The 21,468-nt window shown below is 44.4% G+C and overlaps 1 protein-coding gene across 2 annotated transcripts in view; it reads right to left on the minus strand.

Moving 5' to 3' along the window:
* Positions 1-19,958, minus strand: part of PLBD1 (phospholipase B domain containing 1) — a 78,517-nt gene extending 58,559 nt beyond the window's left edge. The window contains exon 1 of one of the 2 annotated variants that reach the window (XR_011379002.1): positions 19,567-19,948. Coding sequence is in view for 1 of the 2 variants with exons in the window: in XM_008259602.4 (XP_008257824.1) it covers positions 19,567-19,636 (70 nt within the window). In the remaining variant the exon portion in view is untranslated. Of the gene's footprint in view, positions 1-19,566 lie in introns of both variants that reach the window. The other variant, XM_008259602.4, reaches the window with a different exon arrangement.
* Positions 19,959-21,468: the final 1,510 nt, after the last annotated feature.

The following is a 21,468-nucleotide window of genomic DNA, read 5'->3' on the forward strand; positions in this document are numbered from 1 at the left end:
CTGGGAACACTTCAGTCTCCCTGCAGACAGGATGTGTTAGAGGGGCAGAGTGGCCCCACTTGTAATTCCTTGACGGTGAGAACCCTGGAAGCTGAGACAGAAAACACTGACTGCATGAGAGGAGGCAGGGTGTGGCTGAGCTCTGGGCAATCAGAGTACTACTTCACGCTCAAAGCTCCTTGGTTGCCTACAGCAGCTCATAGCAGAGGGAACTGTGCTCACAGGAAGGACTGTGCAGACCATACATGTGGTTCATATGGCAGTGTGGCTGAGTGTTGAACACACTTGGGGCTAACATCTGGGCATTCCTCAGCTTGGAAGAGAAGGGATGGTAACACCAATTCCTCTGCATCCAGTTAACCAGAGCAGAATTACCTTGGATACTTGCCCCATCCTGAAGCACTGACCAGAGCTCCCTGGCCACACCCACCACACACCTCTTGGTATTCACTGAAGTGTAGACATTCCACTAAGCCACATAGGCATAGCTCAAAATAAAAGCCATCAGAGGAAAACACATTCTTGAATTTCTGCATTTATTTTTAGGCATTTGTAGAAACAATAAGACACTATTAGCTCTCAAAAGGAACACAACATTTCAATATTAAGAATGTAAAGATGAAGAGATTGAGGAAATGCCAGAAATGGAATTTAAAAAACTATTACTTAAAAGCAACCAGAAACAAATCCATGAACTAAAGGAAACTATATATGATATGAAGATTTCACATGAAATTGAGATTTTAGAGAAATAAAAATGAAATACTAGAAATTAAGAATTCAATAGAACCAATAAAAAATGCAGTGGAGAGCCTTACAGAGTTGGTGAAGCAGAAGGAATATCCGAGCTAGAAGTCTTTGGAAAGCTTTCACTCAGACAAAAAAAAAAAAAAAAGAAAAAAAAAAAACTTGTTAAACTATAAAACACTGTTAGAGATCTATGGGAAACTATCAAACAACCCAACATATGCATCATAGGAGTGCCTAGAGTTGTGGAAAGAGAAGGGACTGGAAGACCTACTTAGTGAAATAATTATAGAAAACTTCCGTAATTTAGAGAAAGGAATGTCCAAGTACAGGAAGCACATAGAACTCCTAACAGATATGGCCAGAAAAGATCTTCACCATGACACACTGTAGTCAAACTTTCCACAGTAAAGCATAAAGATTCTAAAATGTGCATGAGAGAGATGCCAGATTACTTTCAGAGAATCTAATTAGACACACAGCTGACCTCTCATTGGAAACCCTACAGGCTAGGGGAGAATGGCGGTATATATTCCAAGTTTTAAGAGAAAAAACTGTCAACTCAACAATACTGCACCCTTCAAAGTTCTCATTTATGAATGAAGATGAAATAAAGACTTTCCATAACAAAATTGAAAGAATGTCACTTCCTGTCCAGCCTTACAAAAGATGCTAAAGGATGTGTAGAACTGAAAGAAAGCCATCATGAAAGAATGTGAAGGAAAAAAAAACCACGACTCCCCAGTAACAGCACAAAAGAAATCCAAAGTAAACAATATGAATATTTATGGAAAAAGTGGCGGGGCCAATGTGATACTTTTCAATAGTTACCTTGAATATAAATGGCCTCAATTCTAATAAAAGATAGACTGGCCAAATCGATTAAAAACAAGACCCATTTATTGCCTACAAGAAACATCTCACCAACAAATATACACACAGACTGAAAGTGAAAGGACAGAAAAAGATATTACATGCTAACAGAAACCAAAAAAGAGCTGTTGTAGTCATCGTGATATCAGACAAAATAGACTAACACAAAAACTGTTAAAAGAAACAAAGGAAGACACTATGTAATGATTCAGGAATCAATACAACAGGAAGACTTGACTATAATAAATGCATATGCACCTAATTACAGGGTGCCTTACTATTTAAAAGAACTGTTAATGGATCTAAGGGGAGACATAGATGCCAATTCAATAGTAATTGGGGATTTCAACACATCACTTTGATCACTGTATAGATCAGACAGACAGAAAAACAAAGAAAAAACAAAGCTAATAGATAATATGGACCAAGTAGACCTATTGATATTTATATAACTTTTCACCCCAGTGACAGAATACACATTCTTCTCAGAAGTGCACAGAACTTTCTCCAAGTTAGACCATAATCAAGGCCATAAAGCAAGTCTCAGCAAATTCAAAAAAATCAAAAACACCATATTCTCTGATCACAATGGACTGAAGCTCAAAACCAACAACTCAAGAACCTCAAGAAAATATGCAAACACTTGGAGACTGAGCAACCTGTTCCTAAATGAACAGTGTGTCATAAAAGAAATCAAAGAAATCAAATTTGTGGAAATGAATATGATAATATCTCATATCAAAACTTATGGCATACAGCAAAAGCAGTGTTAAGAGGGATGTTTATGGCAATTAGTGTCTACATCAACAAAGTGGAAAGTCACTAAATGAGCTGTCAGTGCATGTCAAGGACCTCAAAAACAACAAATTTGCAAAAAGTATGCAACTGACAAAGGATTAACTTCCAGAATCTATAAAGAGCTCGAGAAACTCGACCACCACAAAACATAGTTAAGACATGGGCAAAGGACCTGAACATTTTAAGACAGAAAATTCAAATGGCCAGTAGACACATGAAAAAATTATCAGGATCACTAGCCATCAGGGAAATGTAAATCAAAGTCACAATGAGGTTTCACCTCATCCCCTTTAAATGGCTTTCATACAGAAATCAAACAAATGCTGGCGAGGATGTGCGGAGAAGGGTACCTTATTCCACTGATGGTGGGAATGTAAACTATTACAGCCACTGTGGAAGACAGTATGGAGATACTTCAGAAAGCTGAATATAGACCTACCATACGACCCAGGCATCCTACTCTTGGGATTTTATCCAAAGGAAATGAAAGCACATATAAAAGAGTGATCCTGTACCCACCATGTTCATTTCAGCTCAATTTATAATACTGAAGATATGGAATCAACCCAGATGTTCATCAACTGGTCTAGATAAAGAAATTATCGTAAAAGAAATCCTGTCATTTGCAAAAAAAATGGATGTACTGGAAACTATTATAAGTGAAATAAGCCAGTCACAAAAAGACAAATACCATTTAGTCTGTCTGATCTGTGATAACTAATCGAGTACTTAGAATGTAATCTATAGGAGCAAAATTGACACTTTGAGATGTAATGATTTTGAACAGCTCTTGCCTTGACTGTGGAGGAACAATGTTTTTCTTGTTTGGTTTTGTTCTTTACTTTTTTTCTTCATACCTAGTGTAAGGTTAATCTTTGAGTATAAAAATTAACAAAATTGATCTCAGTAAAAAATAAGAGCAGGAAAGGAAGAGGGAGGAGGAAGAAACATGGGAGCAGAGGTGGGAGGGAGGTAGGGGGGCAAGAATCATATTACCAAATCTTTATATATTAAATTCTGTGAAGTTGTATTCCTTAAACAAAAATAAATAAAAATCTAGAAGAGGATTTGAAATGTTTTCACCATATAGAAATGATAAATATTTGATACAACAGACATAATATTCAGATCAAAGTAAACATGATGAGTATGTATTTAAAAAAAGTCACATGGTACCCCCAAAATATGTACAACTTATACATCAGTTACAAATCAAAAAAATTAAAAATCAATGTGCCAGCATCCCATATGGGTTGGTTCAAGTCTCAGCTGCTCCACTTCTGATCCAGCTCTCTGCTATGGGCTGGGAAAGCAGAATGAGATGGCCCAAGTGCTTGGGCCCCTGCACCCACGTGGAAGATCCAGGAGAAGCTCCTGGCTCTAGATCAGCACAGCTCTGGCCATTGTGGCCAACTGGGGAGTGAACCAGTGGATGGAAGATCCCTCTCTCTGCCCCTCCTTCTCTGTGTAACTCTTTCAAATAAATAAATCAATCTTTTAAAATTAAACATTGATGAAGTGTCTCTATTTTTAAAATGTGGTGGAAGGAGACCATTATGATGCTCAGGTTCTCCACTGGGGCTCAGCAGATGGATGATGTATCATTCAATGAGAGGAAGCAATTAGGGAGTAGGTCTGGGATGTAATGAGTTTAGTTTAGACAAACTGGGTTTTAGTGGTTAAGAAACTAGAAGCAGACTTGTTATATGCTGTTATCTTTGGCAACATTCCCATCTGAATCAATATTTTATTTTTTGGTGCAAAGATTGTCTCCCCAGTAAGCACTCAATCTGCAGCTTACTTAATACTAGAGCATCATGGGAGCAGGAGTTCGGCACAGTGGTTGAGATGTGGCATGGTATGCCTGCATCCCTTGTCAGGGTGCTTGGTTCCAATCCTGGCTGTGCTCCCGATTCCAGCTTCCTGCTAACGTGCATCCCTAGAGGCAGCAGGTGATGGTTCAAGTCCTACATGCTACCCATGTAGGAGATGCAAACTGAGTTCCCAGCACTTGGCTTCAACCCATTATTGCAGGCATTTGGGAGTAAAATAGCAAATTTGAAATGCCTTTCAAATAAGTCTAAAAATATATGGGGACCAATGCTGTGATGCAGTGTGTTAAGCTGCCGCCTGTAGGGCTGGCATCCCATTTGGGTACTGGTTCATGTCCCAGCTGCTCCACTTCTGATCCATCTCCATGCTAACGTGCCTCAGAAAGCAGCAGAGGAGGCCCAAGTCCCTGGGCCCCTGCACCCACGTCGGAGACCTGGAAGAAGCTCCTGGTTCCTGGCTTCAATTTGTCTCAGCTCTGGCCATTGCAGCCATTTGGGGAGTGAACCAGTGGATAGACAGAGACTGAGAGATCTTCCATCCCCCTCTCTAACTCTGCCTTTCAAATAAAATAAATCGTTAACATACACACACACACACACACACACACACACACACACACAGAGACGGAGAGAGGCGGAGAGGGGGAGACGGACAGAGAGAGGCGGGGAGGGGGAGACGGACAGAGAGAGGCGGGGAGGGGGAGACGGACAGAGAGAGGCGGGGAGGGGGAGACGGACAGAGAGAGGCGGGGAGGGGGAGACGGACAGAGAGAGGCGGGGAGGGGGAGACGGACAGAGAGAGGCGGGGAGGGGGAGACGGACAGAGAGAGGCGGGGAGGGGGAGACGGACAGAGAGAGGCGGGGAGGGGGAGACGGACAGAGAGGCGGGGAGGGGGAGACGGACAGAGAGGCGGGGAGGGGGAGACGGACAGAGAGGCGGGGAGGGGGAGACGGACAGAGAGGCGGGGAGGGGGAGACGGACAGAGAGAGGCGGGGAGGGGGAGACGGACAGAGAGAGGCGGGGAGGGGGAGACGGACAGAGAGGCGGGGAGGGGGAGACGGACAGAGAGGCGGGGAGGGGGAGACGGACAGAGAGAGGCGGACAGAGAGAGAAGTATCATGGTACATTGGCCCAGAGGAGCTGGGGATAGGCTGGTACTTGGTCAGGCTTGGAAGCTAATCCAGATTATGACCCTTGAGGAATGAGTGAGTAGGATTAAGCTCATCTACTTAGTAAAATCATGACCATAATGGAAGGCTTTTTCAAAACAATAATTAAGATACTCTGTCAATGGACTCCCAGTTACAAATAATTCTCCAGTTGTTAATGAAGCCAATCAGCCACAACTTGACCATCCTGGGTAGCATCCATGGCAACATTCCTTCTCCCCCTCCCAACTGGAAGAGTCTAACTTTATTGTTGACCCTAAGCATCATAGCTTGAGCTCTTTCTGCACATTCCCTTCCACCCTCACTTGCAGTTAGCCTTGTAAGAGCATGAGGAGACATGGCTGGCTCAAGAGAAAGGACTGGCCCTGGGGCTCAGCAGGTTAAGTCCCCGCTGGAGATGTCTGCATCCCTTATCTGCATGGCTGGGATCAAGTTCCACTTTGCCTCTGATCCAGTACTGCTAATGCTTCTGGGAGGTGGCAGACGATGGCTCAAGTACTGACTCCCTGCCACCCATGTAGGAGACTCAGATGAAGTTCTGGCTCTGGGCTTTGTCTTGACCCAGCCCTGGCTGTTTCAGGCACTGAGGAAATGAACCAGGAGATGGAAGATCTCTCATGTTCTCTCGTTATTCTTTCAAATAAATAAAAATGAAAGAATGTTTTTAAAAAAAAAATAAAGGAGGAGGAGAAGAAAGAGGAAAGAAAAAGCAGCTTTAAAAGGCTGTGCTGGGAGTGGCCATAAACAGGAACTGGGAAAGAATAAAGGAAGTCCAGTGAACCTTAGCAGTTTCTTCTTTCAGTTCTATCCACAAAGCGTGATTTTAACTCTGGCCTCTTCTCCATAACCTGCAGATTTCTCATCTTGAGAACCTTCGTGTTCTCCCTTCCCCCTTCTGCTGGACATCGTGGCTTCCTCAAGGCAATCTGAATACTCCAGCACTGTGCTTTCACTGTTGCTGGTACTACCTAATTTCCTAACCACAAAAATAAACTTCTGCAAATACATGCATTTTTTGACACCAGTTTACTTCTATGCATGAATAAACCTTTCCCCAGTCCTCAGGAGAATTCATGATAGAAACATACTGCTAACAAAGTGTATGTTCTTTGAGAATCACTCTACCCCTAACGGATGTCTTCTGTTCCTCAATGTTTTCTTCACACTTCCATGCATTCTGGTTTTCCCAAATATCCATACTTTTCAGATTCTCTTAAATCAGTTTAAGCCTTTATAACTTTAAGATTTTATTCATTTGAAAATCAGAGCTAGAGTCAGAGAAAGACAGAAACCTTCCATCTACTGGTTCACTCCCCAAATGGCTACAACAGCCAGAGCTGGGCCAGATCTTCTTGGGCACAGGGGCCTAAGGACTCAGGCTACTCTCAGCGGGTTTTCCAGGTGCATTAGCAAGGCGCTGGATTGGAAAGGAGTAGCCAGGTCTCGAACCAGTGCCCATATTGTATGCTGGTGGTGGCTTACCCCCATTATGCCACAACTCTAACCCTATGTTTCTATTTTTCAGAAACATTTACATGTTAGGAAGGGGAGTGAATGGTATGAAAAGTTTAATAGTGAAGATGGAAAAATATTATACAACTCTAATCCTAACCCAGCTTTATATAAAAACTGTGAAAGCAGGAGCTATGTCTGCTCACCACTTTACATCCTGGAGCACTGTAGTTGACCAAACAACATGCCTTTGACAAATCTAGTTTTCACTTGTATTTGTTGTTTCAAAAATGAAGTTTATCAGAAAATTTACCGAAGTTAGTCTAAAATAGCCCAAGTACTTATTTATATCCTCAAGTTTGGGCAAGAGGTGCTGTAGGCATCTCACCTCAAGTCTAATCAATCCCAAAGCTAAGAACCTTGTGTGATATTGTATTTAGAGTTGTGAAAATGAAAAATCGGATTTTAACATTTTGAAGAGAAATGGCTTCACAATCAGTGCACTTAGTATTTGTTAAATGAATGGAAGCGTTACATTGTAAAAACAGATTTTCTTCTATAAATCAAGAAGCCCCATCATTATATTTCTATGTGAAAACTCAAACATCCAAATTAAATTTATTTCATTTACTTGTAAATGTTAACATTTTCTATGAGTTCATTGTTTTTAATTGAAAGAAAAATCCACCTAATCCTGCTTAGAAAGGAAAAATTTGTGTAATACTCATAAGTGGTTTAAACCACTGTTCCATATTTGTAACCTCATTTTCCTAGCACTTCATTTATTAAAGAGTAAGTGATTTTCAACCCTGAGCAGTACAATGTATACTCAGCAAGTTAGAGAAAGGGGAGAAAAAAAGAAATGGGGGTTGGGGGAGTAGGCAAAAAGGTAGAATGTGTTACAGAAAAAATAAAATTATATAATCAAAATCTCAAAAGGAGGCACCAAGATGGCAGAATAGGGAACGTACTGCTCTAGTCTAGGGAAAGATAGTTAAAAAAAAAAAAAGTGGAGAGAGTGAAATCTCTGGGAAGAGTTAGGAAGAAAATGACAGGAAACTCCATGCAAATTAGAGGGACACTGTGGGTCTACATGGAGGGTATGGATGCATACAATTCAGGGCCCCAGCAGCCAATAGCCTCAGCACCAGCTTTGGAGAGTAAGGTGGGATCAGACTGCAGCAGCCCAATCCACTGGTGATAAAGCTGTGGGAAGAATGTTGCTCAAGTCCAACTTGGAGCTCTTTGGGGGGACAGTGTACCTGGCAACCTAGAGGGAAAAGGGGGAGGGGGGACATGTTTCTCTCTCCCTGACCACCTGGCACCGGCATCCTGTAACTGGCAGAGAGGGCAGGCACTATTTTGGATAGATGTAACAGCTGTACCAACTCGTGTCCATGTGCCCAGCTGAGAGGAGATGCGCGAGTCTGGCTGGGAGAATTGACAGCGGGCTGGGAGCTCATGACGGTGGGAGCCTTGTATGCTGGGACTCTGAAAACACCAGGAGGATGCAGGGTGTGACCGGGTCCTTTGGGCAATCACTGCGGGTGGCTCTCCGATTCCCTGGTGAGGGTCATTGCTGCAGGATCTGTGCTCACACCTGGGACTGCACAGATCCTTTGTGTGGTTCTTGTGACAGTGCAGATGAACACTGTACCCACTGGGGCTAGCACCCAGGCATTGGTCTCGCTGGAGGAGAGGAGGTGAGCATGAAACTATGCCAACAGAACTGATCAAACCTCCCTGCTGAGCCACTGTCTTTAAAAAATATTGCTTTGTAACTTGCCAAACTTGTTTTACATCTTGGTTTAACAAGTTTCTGATAGCAATGGGTAATCAATGCCTATTATAGACCCCCTAAGGTAGATTTTGTAATCTCTGGTTTAATGTCACTGATTCATACCTCGAGTTTTATAAAAAGGAGAATTTGATATAAATGTGACTTTGACCTTAATTCAGATAGAGGTATGATATAATATCAGCATCTTCAGTCATCTAGGTGTAATTGCTAAATGTAAATTAGGTAAAGCAAATGAGATAAATGTGTTTTTAGGTAATCTTAGAACCTTATATTCTATGGAAAAACTGTTTGGATTTGCTAATTTTTTTTTTTTTTTTTTTTGACAGGCAGAGTGGACAGTGAGAGAGAGAGAGAGACAGAGAGAAAGGTCTTCCTTTTGCCGTTGGTTCACCCTCCAATGGCCGCTGCGGCCGGCGCGCTGCGGCCGGCGCACCGCACTGATCCGATGGCAGGAGCCAGGAGCGAGGTGCTTTTCCTGGTCTCCCATGGGGTGCAGGGCCCAAGTGCTTGGGGCATCCTCCACTGCACTCCCTGGCCACAGCAGAGGGCTGGCCTGGAAGAGGGGCAACTGGGACAGAATCCGCCGCCCCGACCGGGACTAGAACCCGGTGTGCTGGCGCCGCTAGGCGGAGGATTAGCCTAGTGAGCCGCAGCACCGGCCTGCTAATGTGTTTTCATAAGCTATCCATATGAAAATAGTTCAACACTACTTGAAGAGACTAAGCTTGAAATTCAATGTGCTAGCGTATTTAAGAAAATAGTCTTAACTTGGAGATTTCTAAGGGTTATTTCAAAAATGTAAATCAAGAAAATCAGCAGGTAGAAAGCAAAAGCTATTAGTCTATTTAACATAGAACTAGACTCTGATCCTCTGTTAAAGCAATGAGGTTTTTGCAATGCATGTTAGTAAATATACTGAAATAGTGTTAAAAATCTGTTAAATGAAACTATTAAGATGCTGCAATTTTTAAACTGGTGACTCTTCAGTTTTCTAGTCTGCTCCAGTAAGCTATTTTATCTTCCCTAGTTCTGACTGTTGAAATTATTCCAAGTCATGGGATAATTCCATGTGCTAAATAATTTTTTATTTATGGTTCTTGGGATTACCAAAGAGATTGTGTTCTGTTGAAGTTATCTATTGTGCTCTCTTAATGTCTGTTAAGTTCTAATTAATAAAAACTCAGCTATTTTTAAACAAGATCTATGGGTTGTTTAAATATGTGCTTATTTTAAAGCATTTGAGTAATTAATTTGTATCAATAATCACATCTGGTTTATATTATGTCATGATGTTAAAGGATCCTATTTCAATCAGATATTGAGCCTTCTTGGCATCCTTGACAAGCATTCAAAGGAAAAAAAAAAAATCAAAGTTCCAATTTCTTGGACTTTGATATTTCCAGTTGGGCCCCTGGGAAATATCAAAGGATCGCTCATCTTGTGGAGATACCAACAATAAGGCTATTTGGATTATATTAAAGGTACTGTCAAGATGTGAAGTGGTGCTAAATTTGTCATGATAATGTAAAATGCTACTGATACAAATGTTCAAAAGTTAAAAAGTCTAATGATCTTGTGTTATCAGACATGATGATTATCTTAATGAAAAAAGCCCAGTACAAAAGAAATCCAAAGTAAACAATAGGAATATTTCTGGGAAAATGGCAGGGCCAAGTCATTACTTATCAATAGTCACCTTGAACGTAAATGGCCTCAACTCCCCAATTAAAAGATGCAGCCTTGGGGCCAGTGCTGTGGCATAGCAGGTAAAGGCACTGCCTGCAGTGCCAGCATCCCATATGGGGGCCGGTTCAAGTCCCGGCTGCTCCAACTTCTAATCCAGCTCTCTGTTGTGGCCTCAGAAAGCAGTAGAAGATGGACCAAGTCCTTGGGCCCCTGCATCCATGAGGGAGACCTGGAAGAAGCTCCTGGCTTCAGAATCGCGCAGCTCTGGCCACTGGGGCCAACTGGGGAGTGAATCAGCAGATGGAGACTGCTCTCTCTCTGCCTCTCCTTCTCTATGTAACTCTGACTGTCAAGTAAACAAATCTTTAAAAAAAAAAAAAAAAAAGACACAGCCTGGCTGAATGGATTGAAAAACAAGGCCAATCTATTTGCTGCCTACAAGAAACACATCTTACCAACAAAGATAGATGCAGACTGAAAATGAAAGGATAGAAAAGGTATTCCATGCTAACAGAAACCAGAAAAGAGCTGGTATTGCCATTGTAATATCAGACAAAATAGACTAACACAAAAGCTGTTAGAAGAGAAAAAGGTCACTGTGCAATGATTAAGAGATCAATTCAATGGGAAGATAGGACTATAATAAAGTTATACACATCTAATTACAGGGCACCTGGCTATTTAAAAGAAATGGTAATGGATCTAAAGAGACACAGACTCCAATACTATAGTAAGGGAGAACTTCAATATCCCCTTTTCAGCAATGGACAAATCAACCAGACAGAAAAATCAGCAAGGAAACAGTAATGAACACTACAGACCAAATGGACCTAACAGGTATCTACAGAACTTTTTGTCCCACAGATGCAGAATACACATTTTCTTCTCAGCAGCACATGGAACATTCTCTAGGATAGACCACAGGCCACACCATAAAGCAAGTCTCAGCAAATTCAAAGGAATTGAAACCATACCATGCATGTTCTCTGACCACAATAGAATGAAGCTGGAGATCAACAACTCGGGAATCTCTAGAACATATGCGAACACATGGAGACTGAACAGCAATCTCTTAAATGAATAGTAGTCACAGAAGAAATCAAAACATAAATCAAAAAACTGTTCAGAAATATTTAATTAGTATAATCTGATTATAAAGTTGACTGAAAATAGATCTTAGTAAATAATTAAGAATGGGAATAGGAGAGGGAGGAGGAAGAAGGGTGGGAGGGTATGTACGGTGGGAAGAATCACTATGTTCTTAAAGTTCTATTTATGAAATGCATGAAGTTGGTGTACCTTAAATAAAAGATTTCTGGGGAAAATAAAAGTGAAAAATATTTCATCTCTTCAGATTGGACTTGGCAAATAATTCAATGCTTCCGATTCTTGAAGTGTTTTCCTCTTGTATGCTCACGAGGCAGTCTTAACTTTCCCTGTGTATATTGGCATTGCACTTCAATCTGAAAGTGTTCTTGGTAAATTGATACCTGGCTTTCAGATTTGCTTTGATGCTTCATCAGTCACTAAGAAGATAACTGGTTCTTGAGTTAAACAATCTCCAGGCAACTGGGACCCTGTCTGGAGATCAGAGTCCAAGACTCTTGCTGAAAGGAGGATTATTTTGGCAGTGCTCCCAGGGAACTGAAGGAGTAACAAAGGCAGGTAGAGAAAGCCCATTCAAGGTGCTCCACCAGCGACACTGTTGGTTGACTCCTTTGAAGCCCTCTGAGAAGGTGCAGAGAATGAGCTTCTAAAATCTGCACCCCCAGGAACAGATGAGAGCATTTACATACCTGCATCCATGCAACATGGCTCAAAAGTTGTCTGATGGGGACTGGTGTTTGGCATAGCCATTAAGATACTGATTGCGATTTCCATGTCCCATATCAGAATACCTGGGTTCGATGCCTGGCTTGGCTTTTGGCTCCTTATTCCAGCTTCCTGCCAATGCAGACCTTAAGCAGCAGCAGGTAATGGCCCAAGTAGTTGCATTCCTGCCACCCACAAGGGAAACATAAATTGAGTCCCTGGCTCTTGGCCTCAGCTTCCTGCCATTGCAGGTACTTATGGAGTGGACCAATGGATGGCGCTCACTGACTCTCTTCCTCTCTCAAATATACACATTTTTTTTTTTAAAGTTTCCCTAAGAAGCATTAATTCCCTCATCCCCAGACTTGCATGTGCTTCAGGACAGGACTGATTTTCAAGACTTTCTGGGGTACAGAGCAGGAGATGGCACACAGTGTGGCCGAGTTGACACGCTTGAGATGACACCTGCAGGAAGCCAGCACAGAAGGCAGGGGAGGGAAGCAAGGTGGGGCTATGAGGTGCCTGACACTTTAGGTCAGAGGAAAGAGCTTTCAAAAGGAGCTTAAAAGTGACAAAACACTCATGCAAAAAACTGCTGCAGACTTGCTTGGATCTGGAATGATCCCTTTCCGGCATTCCCTTGAAACAAACCTGTTCCTCACTGCCAGCTGATGTCTGAGGTCTTGCCAAAAGTCTCAGCAACAGAGGTCAACTTGCCCCAGACGACTTGGCCCTTGGTTCCCTCCTCATCTAGATCCTTTAGTAGTTGCGTATGTTTATGGGTATCTGGTCCAACAGACCCGATTGCAAGCTCCTTGGGAGTGAGAGGTGGCAGCTCCTATGTCACTGTATGTACTCCCTTGGGTCCAGTACAATCCTTTATTGATTATGTGGCCACTTAAGTCCCAGTCCTTCACCCTGACTGGGAGAGCAACACCTGGCAATAGACTCCTGTCAAATTCACAGCATATTAATCCTTGATGTCTAATTACAAATTACAACTTTGGTGTCTTAGGTTTGCAAATGACCCTAAAGAAAATAACGTTGGTTCAAGTAACTCAACACTGTGTGTTGTCAGATTACTTAATTCACAAGGATGATGAACAAATTTCAGAGCAAGCCTATCTCTTCTTTGATTAGCTCATTCTATCTTCAAGTTTCTCAATTGAGGGACTTTTACAACTTTCCCTAGGAAGACTGTAACATGCTGTTATCTCTGTGGACACAGAGTTTCAAGATTTACACTGAAATTTCCTCATAATTTCACTACCTCTATTTCATTTTTAACCACATTCACCAAGTTTCTTTTGCAGCTGCAAAAAGCAGCTACATGAGATATTATAAATGCTTTTCTCAGCCACATTATAAAGGTAAATTTTCAAAAGATTGAGAATTATAAGGTGTGGAAGATCCTGAAATCTATGCCATGAAGGACAAACTTTTATGCATGCAAAAACTGATTTAAAAAAAAGTCCCTTGAGATTAACATCATGAATACTGCTGTTTCCTCTTTTGCAGTCTCCATAGTTAACACTTTATAATTTGGAATCCAACAAAAGCAAAAATAATGAGCAACAATGGAAAATTAATGCCTAAGTAAGTACAAAGTAAAAATTTCCATTATTCAAGTCAGAACAAACGAGTTTACATGATTTCATTTACATATTATGAAAATCATGGGCAAATGTTATGGCTCAGTGGGTTAAAAAGCCATTTGGAACACCTCCACCCCTTATCAGAGTCCAGTTCAAACCCCAGCTACTTAGCTTCATCCAGCTTCCTCCTCATGCACAGCCTGGGAGGGAGCAGGTGATGGCTCATGACCCACATGGGAGACCAGGATGGAGTTCTTAACTACTGGTTATTGCAGGCATTTGGAAAGAGAACCAGTGGCTAGAAGCTCTCTCTTACTCTGCCTTTCAAGAAAATGAATAAATTATGAAAAAAATTTTAACTTGTTCTACCTTAAACTCTGAAGGATTCTATTTAATTTTCATCTAAACAAAAGTTTGTATCTTTAACAAATCTCTATTTCCAGAAAGATCAGAATATGAAGTTTTTTTTAAACTTTTATTTAATGAATATATTTCCAAAGTACAGCTTTTAGATTACAGTGGCTTTCCACCCCCCCCCCCCCATAACTTCACTCCCACCCATAACCCTCCCCTTTCCCGCTCCCTCTCCCCTTCCATTCACATCAAGATTCATTTTCAATTCTCTTTACTTAATATATGCTAAACTGATCTGTATAAAGATTAACAGTGTGCACTCACACAGAAACACGAAGTGAAAAATACTATTTGAGTACTAGTTATAGCATTAAATCACAATGTACAGCACATTGAGGACAGAGATCCTACATGAGGAGTAAGTGCACAGTGACTCCTGTTGTTGATTTTACAAATTGACACTCTTGTTTATGGCATCAGTAATTTCCCTATGCTACAGTCATGAGTTTCCAAGGCTATGGAAGCCTTTTGAGTTCACTGACTCTTATCTTATTTAGACAAGGTCCATAGTCAAAGTGGAAGTTCTCTTTTCCCTTCAGAGAAAGGTACCTCATGAAGGGTTTTTTTTGAAAATAAGTTTTTGAAAATGAGAGTTACTGAGGGAAGGAGAGATCTTCCACCCCTACTTCACTCCCCAGATGGTTGTAATGGCCTGGACTGGGCCAGGAAGAAGCCAGGCACTTCACTGGGTCTCCCACATGGGTACAAGGGCCCAAATACTTGAGCCATCCTCCACTGCTTTTCCTAGGTCATTAGCAGGGAGCTGGATCAGAAGCGGAGCAACCAGGACATGAACCAGTCCCCAGATACAAAGTTTAATGATAAAGATAAACGGGCACTTGTCCCAGATATTGTTCTTGAATTTGTATACATTTTATGAGTTTTTCTTTAATTTGAAAGGCACAGGGAAAGAGACAGATGAACAGAAACAGCTCCTATCCATTGGTTTACCCCCAAATATTTACAATGGCCAGGGCTGGGCCTGCAGTTAGAGCCAGAGCCAGAAGCCAGAAACTCAATCTGGGTCCTCCACACAGATTACTTGAGTCATCACTGCTGCCTCCCAGCGTCTGCATTAGCAGGAAGCTGGGGTCAGGAGCCACAGGCAGGCACTAAACTTAAGTGCTCCATTATGGAACTCAGTTTTCTTCACTTACATCTTAACCATTTAGCCTAACACTGGCCCCACATATGCGTTTTTTAATGACTAAACTGATATCAGGAGAGTACAAGAAAATTTTTGAGTTTACAGGGTTCACATACGTTCACACACACACACACACACACCCCTTTCATCTGCTGGCTCACTCCTCAAATGGTTCCAATGGCCATGGCTGGCCCAGAACAAAGCCAGGAGCTTCAGCTGGGTCTCCCACATGAGTACAAGGGACCAAGAATTTGGGCCAGTCTTCTGCTGCTTTTCCCAGGCCATTAACAGGGAATTGGATTGGAACTTGAGCAGCTGGAACTCAAACCAGCACCCATATTGGATGCCATTGTTGCAGGCACAACATTGGTTCCAATTAAAACAATTTTTAAAGACCACATTTAGGTGGGGTTGGCACTGTCACAGATTAAGCTGCAGCCTGCTATGCTGGCATCTCCTTATGAGTGTCAGTTTGAGTCCCAGCTTCATTCCTCATCCTGCTCCCTGCTAATGTGCCTGGGAAGGCAGTGGAAGATGGTCCAGGTGCTTGGGCCCTGCACCCGCATGGGAGACCAGGATGGAGTCTTCAGGTTCTTTGCTTTGGCCTGACCCAGCCTCAACCATTGCAGTGATCTGGGAAGTAAAGCAGCAGATGGAAGGTCTCTCTTCTCTCTCCTTCCTTCTGTCACTCTGCCTTTCATATAAACAAAGTAAATCCTTTAAAAAAAAATGTATTTAGGAAAAAGTGATCCAGCGATCCAGGTGATTCCAGTGAGTTACGATCAAGAAAAGCAAATGAGGAGGCTGCCCATTGTTTTCTGAAAATCCCTGAAATGTTGGGCCGTGATTAAGGAAACATCTAGCTTTTATCAGATTATGACTTTGAAGCACATGAATGGTCATCTGCAATCCTTTTTGCTTATGAAGACGCACACAGTGCCTTCAGAGAGAGAGGCCACACTAATGACCACTCAACTGCCTAGCCACACTGTGGACAAGGCACCATTCCTCACAACAACTCTATGTGATATTATTACACCCATTTTACAGAGGGGAAATGGAAGAGAAGTGACCATATGAAGGTCACACTGTATGTGTCGGAGCCAGAGTCAGGACCTAGGAATTTCTGGAATCTTATGCCACCTAATATTGTACTTCCCAGAAGGAAGATCTTTTGTGTAAAACACAAACACACAGAACAACCATGAGCCAGACTCAGATGAGTTTGTAAATGGAACACCCTGGAGTTAAAGGAGCAAGTGAGACTGGTCCTAAACTTAGGTCTGCCAAGTCACCTGCAGAGACAGAATGGTTTCCAGACAGTGAACTCTTGGGCAACCAAAGGCATTAGCAACCTAAAGAGGGACTTGACTAGGGGGTCAGGCATTGTGGCACAGCAAGTTAAGCCACCTTCTGAGACTCCGGCATCCCATACAGGTGCTAGTTTGAGGCCTGGCTGTCCCACGTCCTATCCAGCTCTCTGCTAGATCTGCACCTGGAAAAGCAGAAGACGGCCCAAGTACTGGGTGTCTGCCACCCATGTGGGAAGATCCTTACGAAGCTCCTTGCTTCAGCCTGGCCCAACCCTGGCTTCTGGGAGAGTTGAGCAGTGGATGGAAGATCTCCATCTCTAACTCTGCCTTTTAAATAAAATGAATAAATTTTAAAAAAGAAGAGGGATCTTAAGTCTCAGGTGGGCACTAGTGAGCCACTGAAGTGCAGGAAAGGCTGCCTGGAGGGGCAACGGTGCCAGGCAAGCACTGACCAGGAGAGGGGCACCGCACTGCCCGAGTCAAGTTTCTAGTATCTACTGGAATAGAGATGAATCAGGCCTACAGCTTGGAATGCCTGACATTGCTACCCCAGGTGGTTGGATGACAATGAGAATGTGCCTCCAGCAGGCTATGCAAATACTCCATCCACCTGACAGTTATCTCTAATGAATAAACAAGTAGCAAGTCTGGTGACTAAACCTGGGTGTCTATCAGAATGAATCAGCTGCCCTGCATCTGATCTGATGTGGAGCACTGGAAAGACTGAATTTCTGGAGTCTAGCCCTTTTAAGACTGAAAGCCGGTTTCTGAACCAGTTTAACAATGCACAGGCCACCTGGTGAGTCAGCAGCCAAAACCTCTCCCTCCTCACTGGTAGCCCAATTTCACCACACATGGCACTTAGAAAAATTGTACAAGGACCTTCTAAAAACACATAGTGGGCTTTGCAGTCTGGAAAGATCAATGCAACACCATCATCTGAAGTCTAATGCAAGCTCTTTAGAGTTCACTGTGCTAAGGTCAAGGTGCTGTGCTGAGTACTTCTGAGAGCACATGTCAAGCAAGAGGTAGCTAAGTCCCCGTTCTCTACTCTCAACTTGTTGGCAGTCTAGAAGACCATGACAAAGATCAAAAAAGCTGCAGCAGGCTCCATGGGAAAGCAGACGATGGCCCAAGTATTTGGGCCCCTGCCACCCACACAGGAGACCCAGATGGAGAAACAGGTTCCAAGTTTCAGCCTGGCCCAGCCCTGGCCATTGTGGCCATTTGGGGAGTGAACCAGGGGATGGAAGATCTTGATCTCTTCCTTTCTTGCTTTAACTCTGCCTTTCAAATAAATCAATCTTAGAAAAGAGAAAGCTACAATGGAAAACAGATGAATAAGAGTGGAACAAAAGAACCAGAGATCACATCTGTCTGGAACAATTAACATGGGCATTGCCAGATGCCCTTGTAGCCCATGGGAAGAAGCCTTTCCGCATTGCTGGACATGGTGCTCTCAGGTCACTTTGCAGCTGCGCAAACACCCTCACTTTCTGCTTGGGCTCCAGGTCCTCCAGGCACGGAGTCCGTTCCTTATTTGGGGAACTCAGTTTAAACTAAGATGCAGAGTCTTACAAGTGGCATCTTCCAACAGTGTGCCATCTTCAGGAAAAACAACGCCTGCCTCTCACTCCCCAGGCTGCCCCCTCCACCTACCAAAGCATCTAAAGTAATCTGCAAGTCCAAAGGAAAAAAAAAAAAAAGATTTCAACCAGCACTGCAGACACGAAAACCATTTCCTTTCCTGGGACCCACTCAAGCCTCTCCCAGGTATGCTTATATTAGCACTTCCTCTGAACTAAACGGTGGCCCCTCCACAGTCAAGGCAAAGACTAGAGTGTGCAGCTAAATCAAGGGTCAGGAGCCTGCAGGTTCACCCCTCCTGATCTCAGAGGACGGACCAGACTAGAAACTGAAGATTGAAGAGCGATAATCGGGCGAGTTGCAAAAGCAAAGGCCTTGAAATCCAATAACTGCAGACACTTGTAGATGGAAGATGTCGTAACAAAGATCAGCACACCCATTTGGGAAGGGCACCCTCCCCAGACCCCACCCTTTCCTTGCACTAGAAAAGGGATTATGAAATCAAACAGAATTAATCCTCTTCTTAAGTTAGCTTTGGGGTCTTTCAAGTCCTTAGAGGTCACAATCTTGGTCACATTAAAAATGGAAGTGAAAAATCCAAGGCTTTTTCTTTGGAAGGGGGGAGGGAGGGAGGAAGGGAGGTGTGTAGCATCCACACCTGTAGGAGATAAAACCTGTTTACCAAGAAGAGTTATGCAAATACCCTGTGGCATCCCAGCTGTCTTCACTCACTGTTTTATTTTTAGGCATACAACTGAGTCTTCCCAATCTCAGTTTTCTTCTCCGTACAATGGGGATTATAATTCTATATAGGATTATATAGGATTATAGTGAGCATTAAATTAAAAAAAAAAACCATAAAGCCCTTTAGCACACCTCCTGACACCCATCAAGCTGACAATACCAGGTTGCCATCATTATTTTAAGCCAAAGTCATGGTCCGTTTTTGTTTTTAAGCACAAGTGGAAGCCTGGGATCCTATCATCCTATGATCTAGATAAATATATTTAGATGTCCTTTGGCTGGAACTCTTCAGGACGAGCCGAGGCCGCGTGGGCCAGGAGTCTGGGTTGGAGCGAACCCATGCCTGCCAACACTTTGTGACCCAAACTTTCTAAGTCCGCAGAAGCGCACCCCCGTACCCTCCAGGAGCAACGCGGCTGAGGCAGGACCGCCCAGTGCCCGCGCTCAAACGCATTCCTTGGCGTCCACCCAGAAACAAGCCAGGGAGCTTGGCCGGGCGCGGGGCTGGGGCTCGAGCGCACGCGGCGGGGCACGGGCAGGTGCCGGGCGCCTCACCTCGCAGCGTCCCAGCCCTGGCCGGCGGAGCACTACTCACCTTCGGGGCTCGGCGGCTCCGCGGCGGCCAAAAGCAGCGGGAACAGCAGCGGCGGCAGCCAGAGGGCCATGGCTCGGTGCCGCGACCTCCTCTCGGCGGGACTGGGGGCTCCGCGGTCCGCGGCGGCGGCTGTGACAGGGGAGGCTCCCGGCGCGGCCGCTGGGAGGCTGGGACGGTCTCAACTTTCCTCTTTCATTCGCACTGCCGGCTCCGGGCTTTTAGGGGCGAGGGAGCTTCACGTGGCCCGGGGAACAACCTTCGCCCTACTGGGCCCAGCCTGGGAGAGGCGGGCCCTTTAGGGCTGAGCCTCTGGCCACCTGTGGATTGGGCAGCCCTTATGGGGCTGCGCGCCGCTTTCTCCGGGCTGGGCCGGCAGTTGTGCGACCCGAGGCTTGTAAAATCAGTTCACATGCACATCACCTGCTCCTGCCCGCAGGATCGGCCCCTCCTGTGAAGTGACGGCGGGCAAGGCGCCCCGAGCAGCAGCGGTGAAATACATGCCCCCGCCTACACGCAGCTGTGAGTCCTTGGGCTTCCAGAGACGCCTTCGCAGGTCCCGCAAGCCCTCAGGGTTCCGTGCCCCTCCGGCCCAGGCTGCTCAGCTTGAATCCATTAGCACAGCCCCAGACTTTGGATCCTTGGCTGGTTGTCTTCATCAGCCAGTGCTGGCCCCGGACAGAGATTCCCCTGAGCCCCTGTGAGGTCCCCCATTGCTGTGCAGGGGGCAGTTGAACGTGACATTGTGAAGTAGGCCTTGGGTGATGTATGGTGAAGATGGCAGAGTGTGCCCTGGGTGACATTGTGAAGTGGGCAAAAGGCATCGTATGCATTCAGCAAGGCTTGACTGAGCCCATTTAATGCTCCAGGCGAGGTGGGGGGGCCAAGGTCAGTTAAGAGTGCGCCCTGTGCCGGCACCGCGGCTCAATAGGCTAATCCTCCACCTAGCGGCGCCGGCACACCGGGTTCTAGACCCGGTTGGGGCGCCGGATTCTGTCCCGGTTGCCCCTCTTCCTGGCCAGCTCTCTGCTGTGGCCCAGGAAGGCAGTGGAGGATGGCCCAAGTGCTTGGGCCCTGCACCCCATGGGAGACCAGGAGAAGCACCTGGCTCCTGCCTTCGGATCAGCGCGGTGCAGCGGCCGCAACGAGCCAGCAGTGGCGGCCATTGGAGGGTGAACCAACGGCAAAGGAAGACCTTTCTCTCTCTTTCTCACTGTCCACTCTGCCTGTCAAAAAAAAGAGAGAGAGAGAGAGAGTGCGCCCTGCCGCAGGGACCCCGCCATAGATGTGAGGTGCCTGGAAATTGCTGCAGGTGCCGAGAGCTGTGCGGAACGTAGGATGCGCCAGGGGGCAGGAGGGCACAAGTCACCACACAGGCTGCGACCGAGGCACCCCTCCCTCTCTCTTGGCCTTCTAAGCTGAACTGAGGCAAGATGCGAGGGGGAAATGCATTTAGGACAGAACAATTAAAAATCCATCAGGTGTCTGTGCGAACACAGTCATAATTTTGTTTGGTGACATTTTCTTTAACAAAGGAACAGAGGACATCACAAAAACTGCACATTCTCCTTCAAATTAGAAAAGTAAAAACAAAACAAAAAAAAAATCAGGAGCATTTTGGTTGTGTTGTGTCCAGAAGAGAACTACATTAGGTCATTCAGGGACATTGTGCCACCCCAAGTATTCTGAGTCATGCTACCCTCTGTCACCCTCTGTCACTTTACTAACCTTCCCGTCCAAAGAGCCCCGTGTTCTGATGAAATAATGTATATAAAAATGCCTGGTGTGAATGATGAGGCCTTTATCCACCTATTATTTAGTCATCAAGTATTTGTTGACTACCATGGTCCAGGAACAGAGTGGCAAACGAGACAAATGTCCCTGCTCGCAGACATGTAAACAGAT

This window comes from Oryctolagus cuniculus, chromosome 9 (assembly GCF_964237555.1).
Source record: "Oryctolagus cuniculus chromosome 9, mOryCun1.1, whole genome shotgun sequence".
Classification (NCBI taxonomy): domain Eukaryota; kingdom Metazoa; phylum Chordata; class Mammalia; order Lagomorpha; family Leporidae; genus Oryctolagus; species Oryctolagus cuniculus.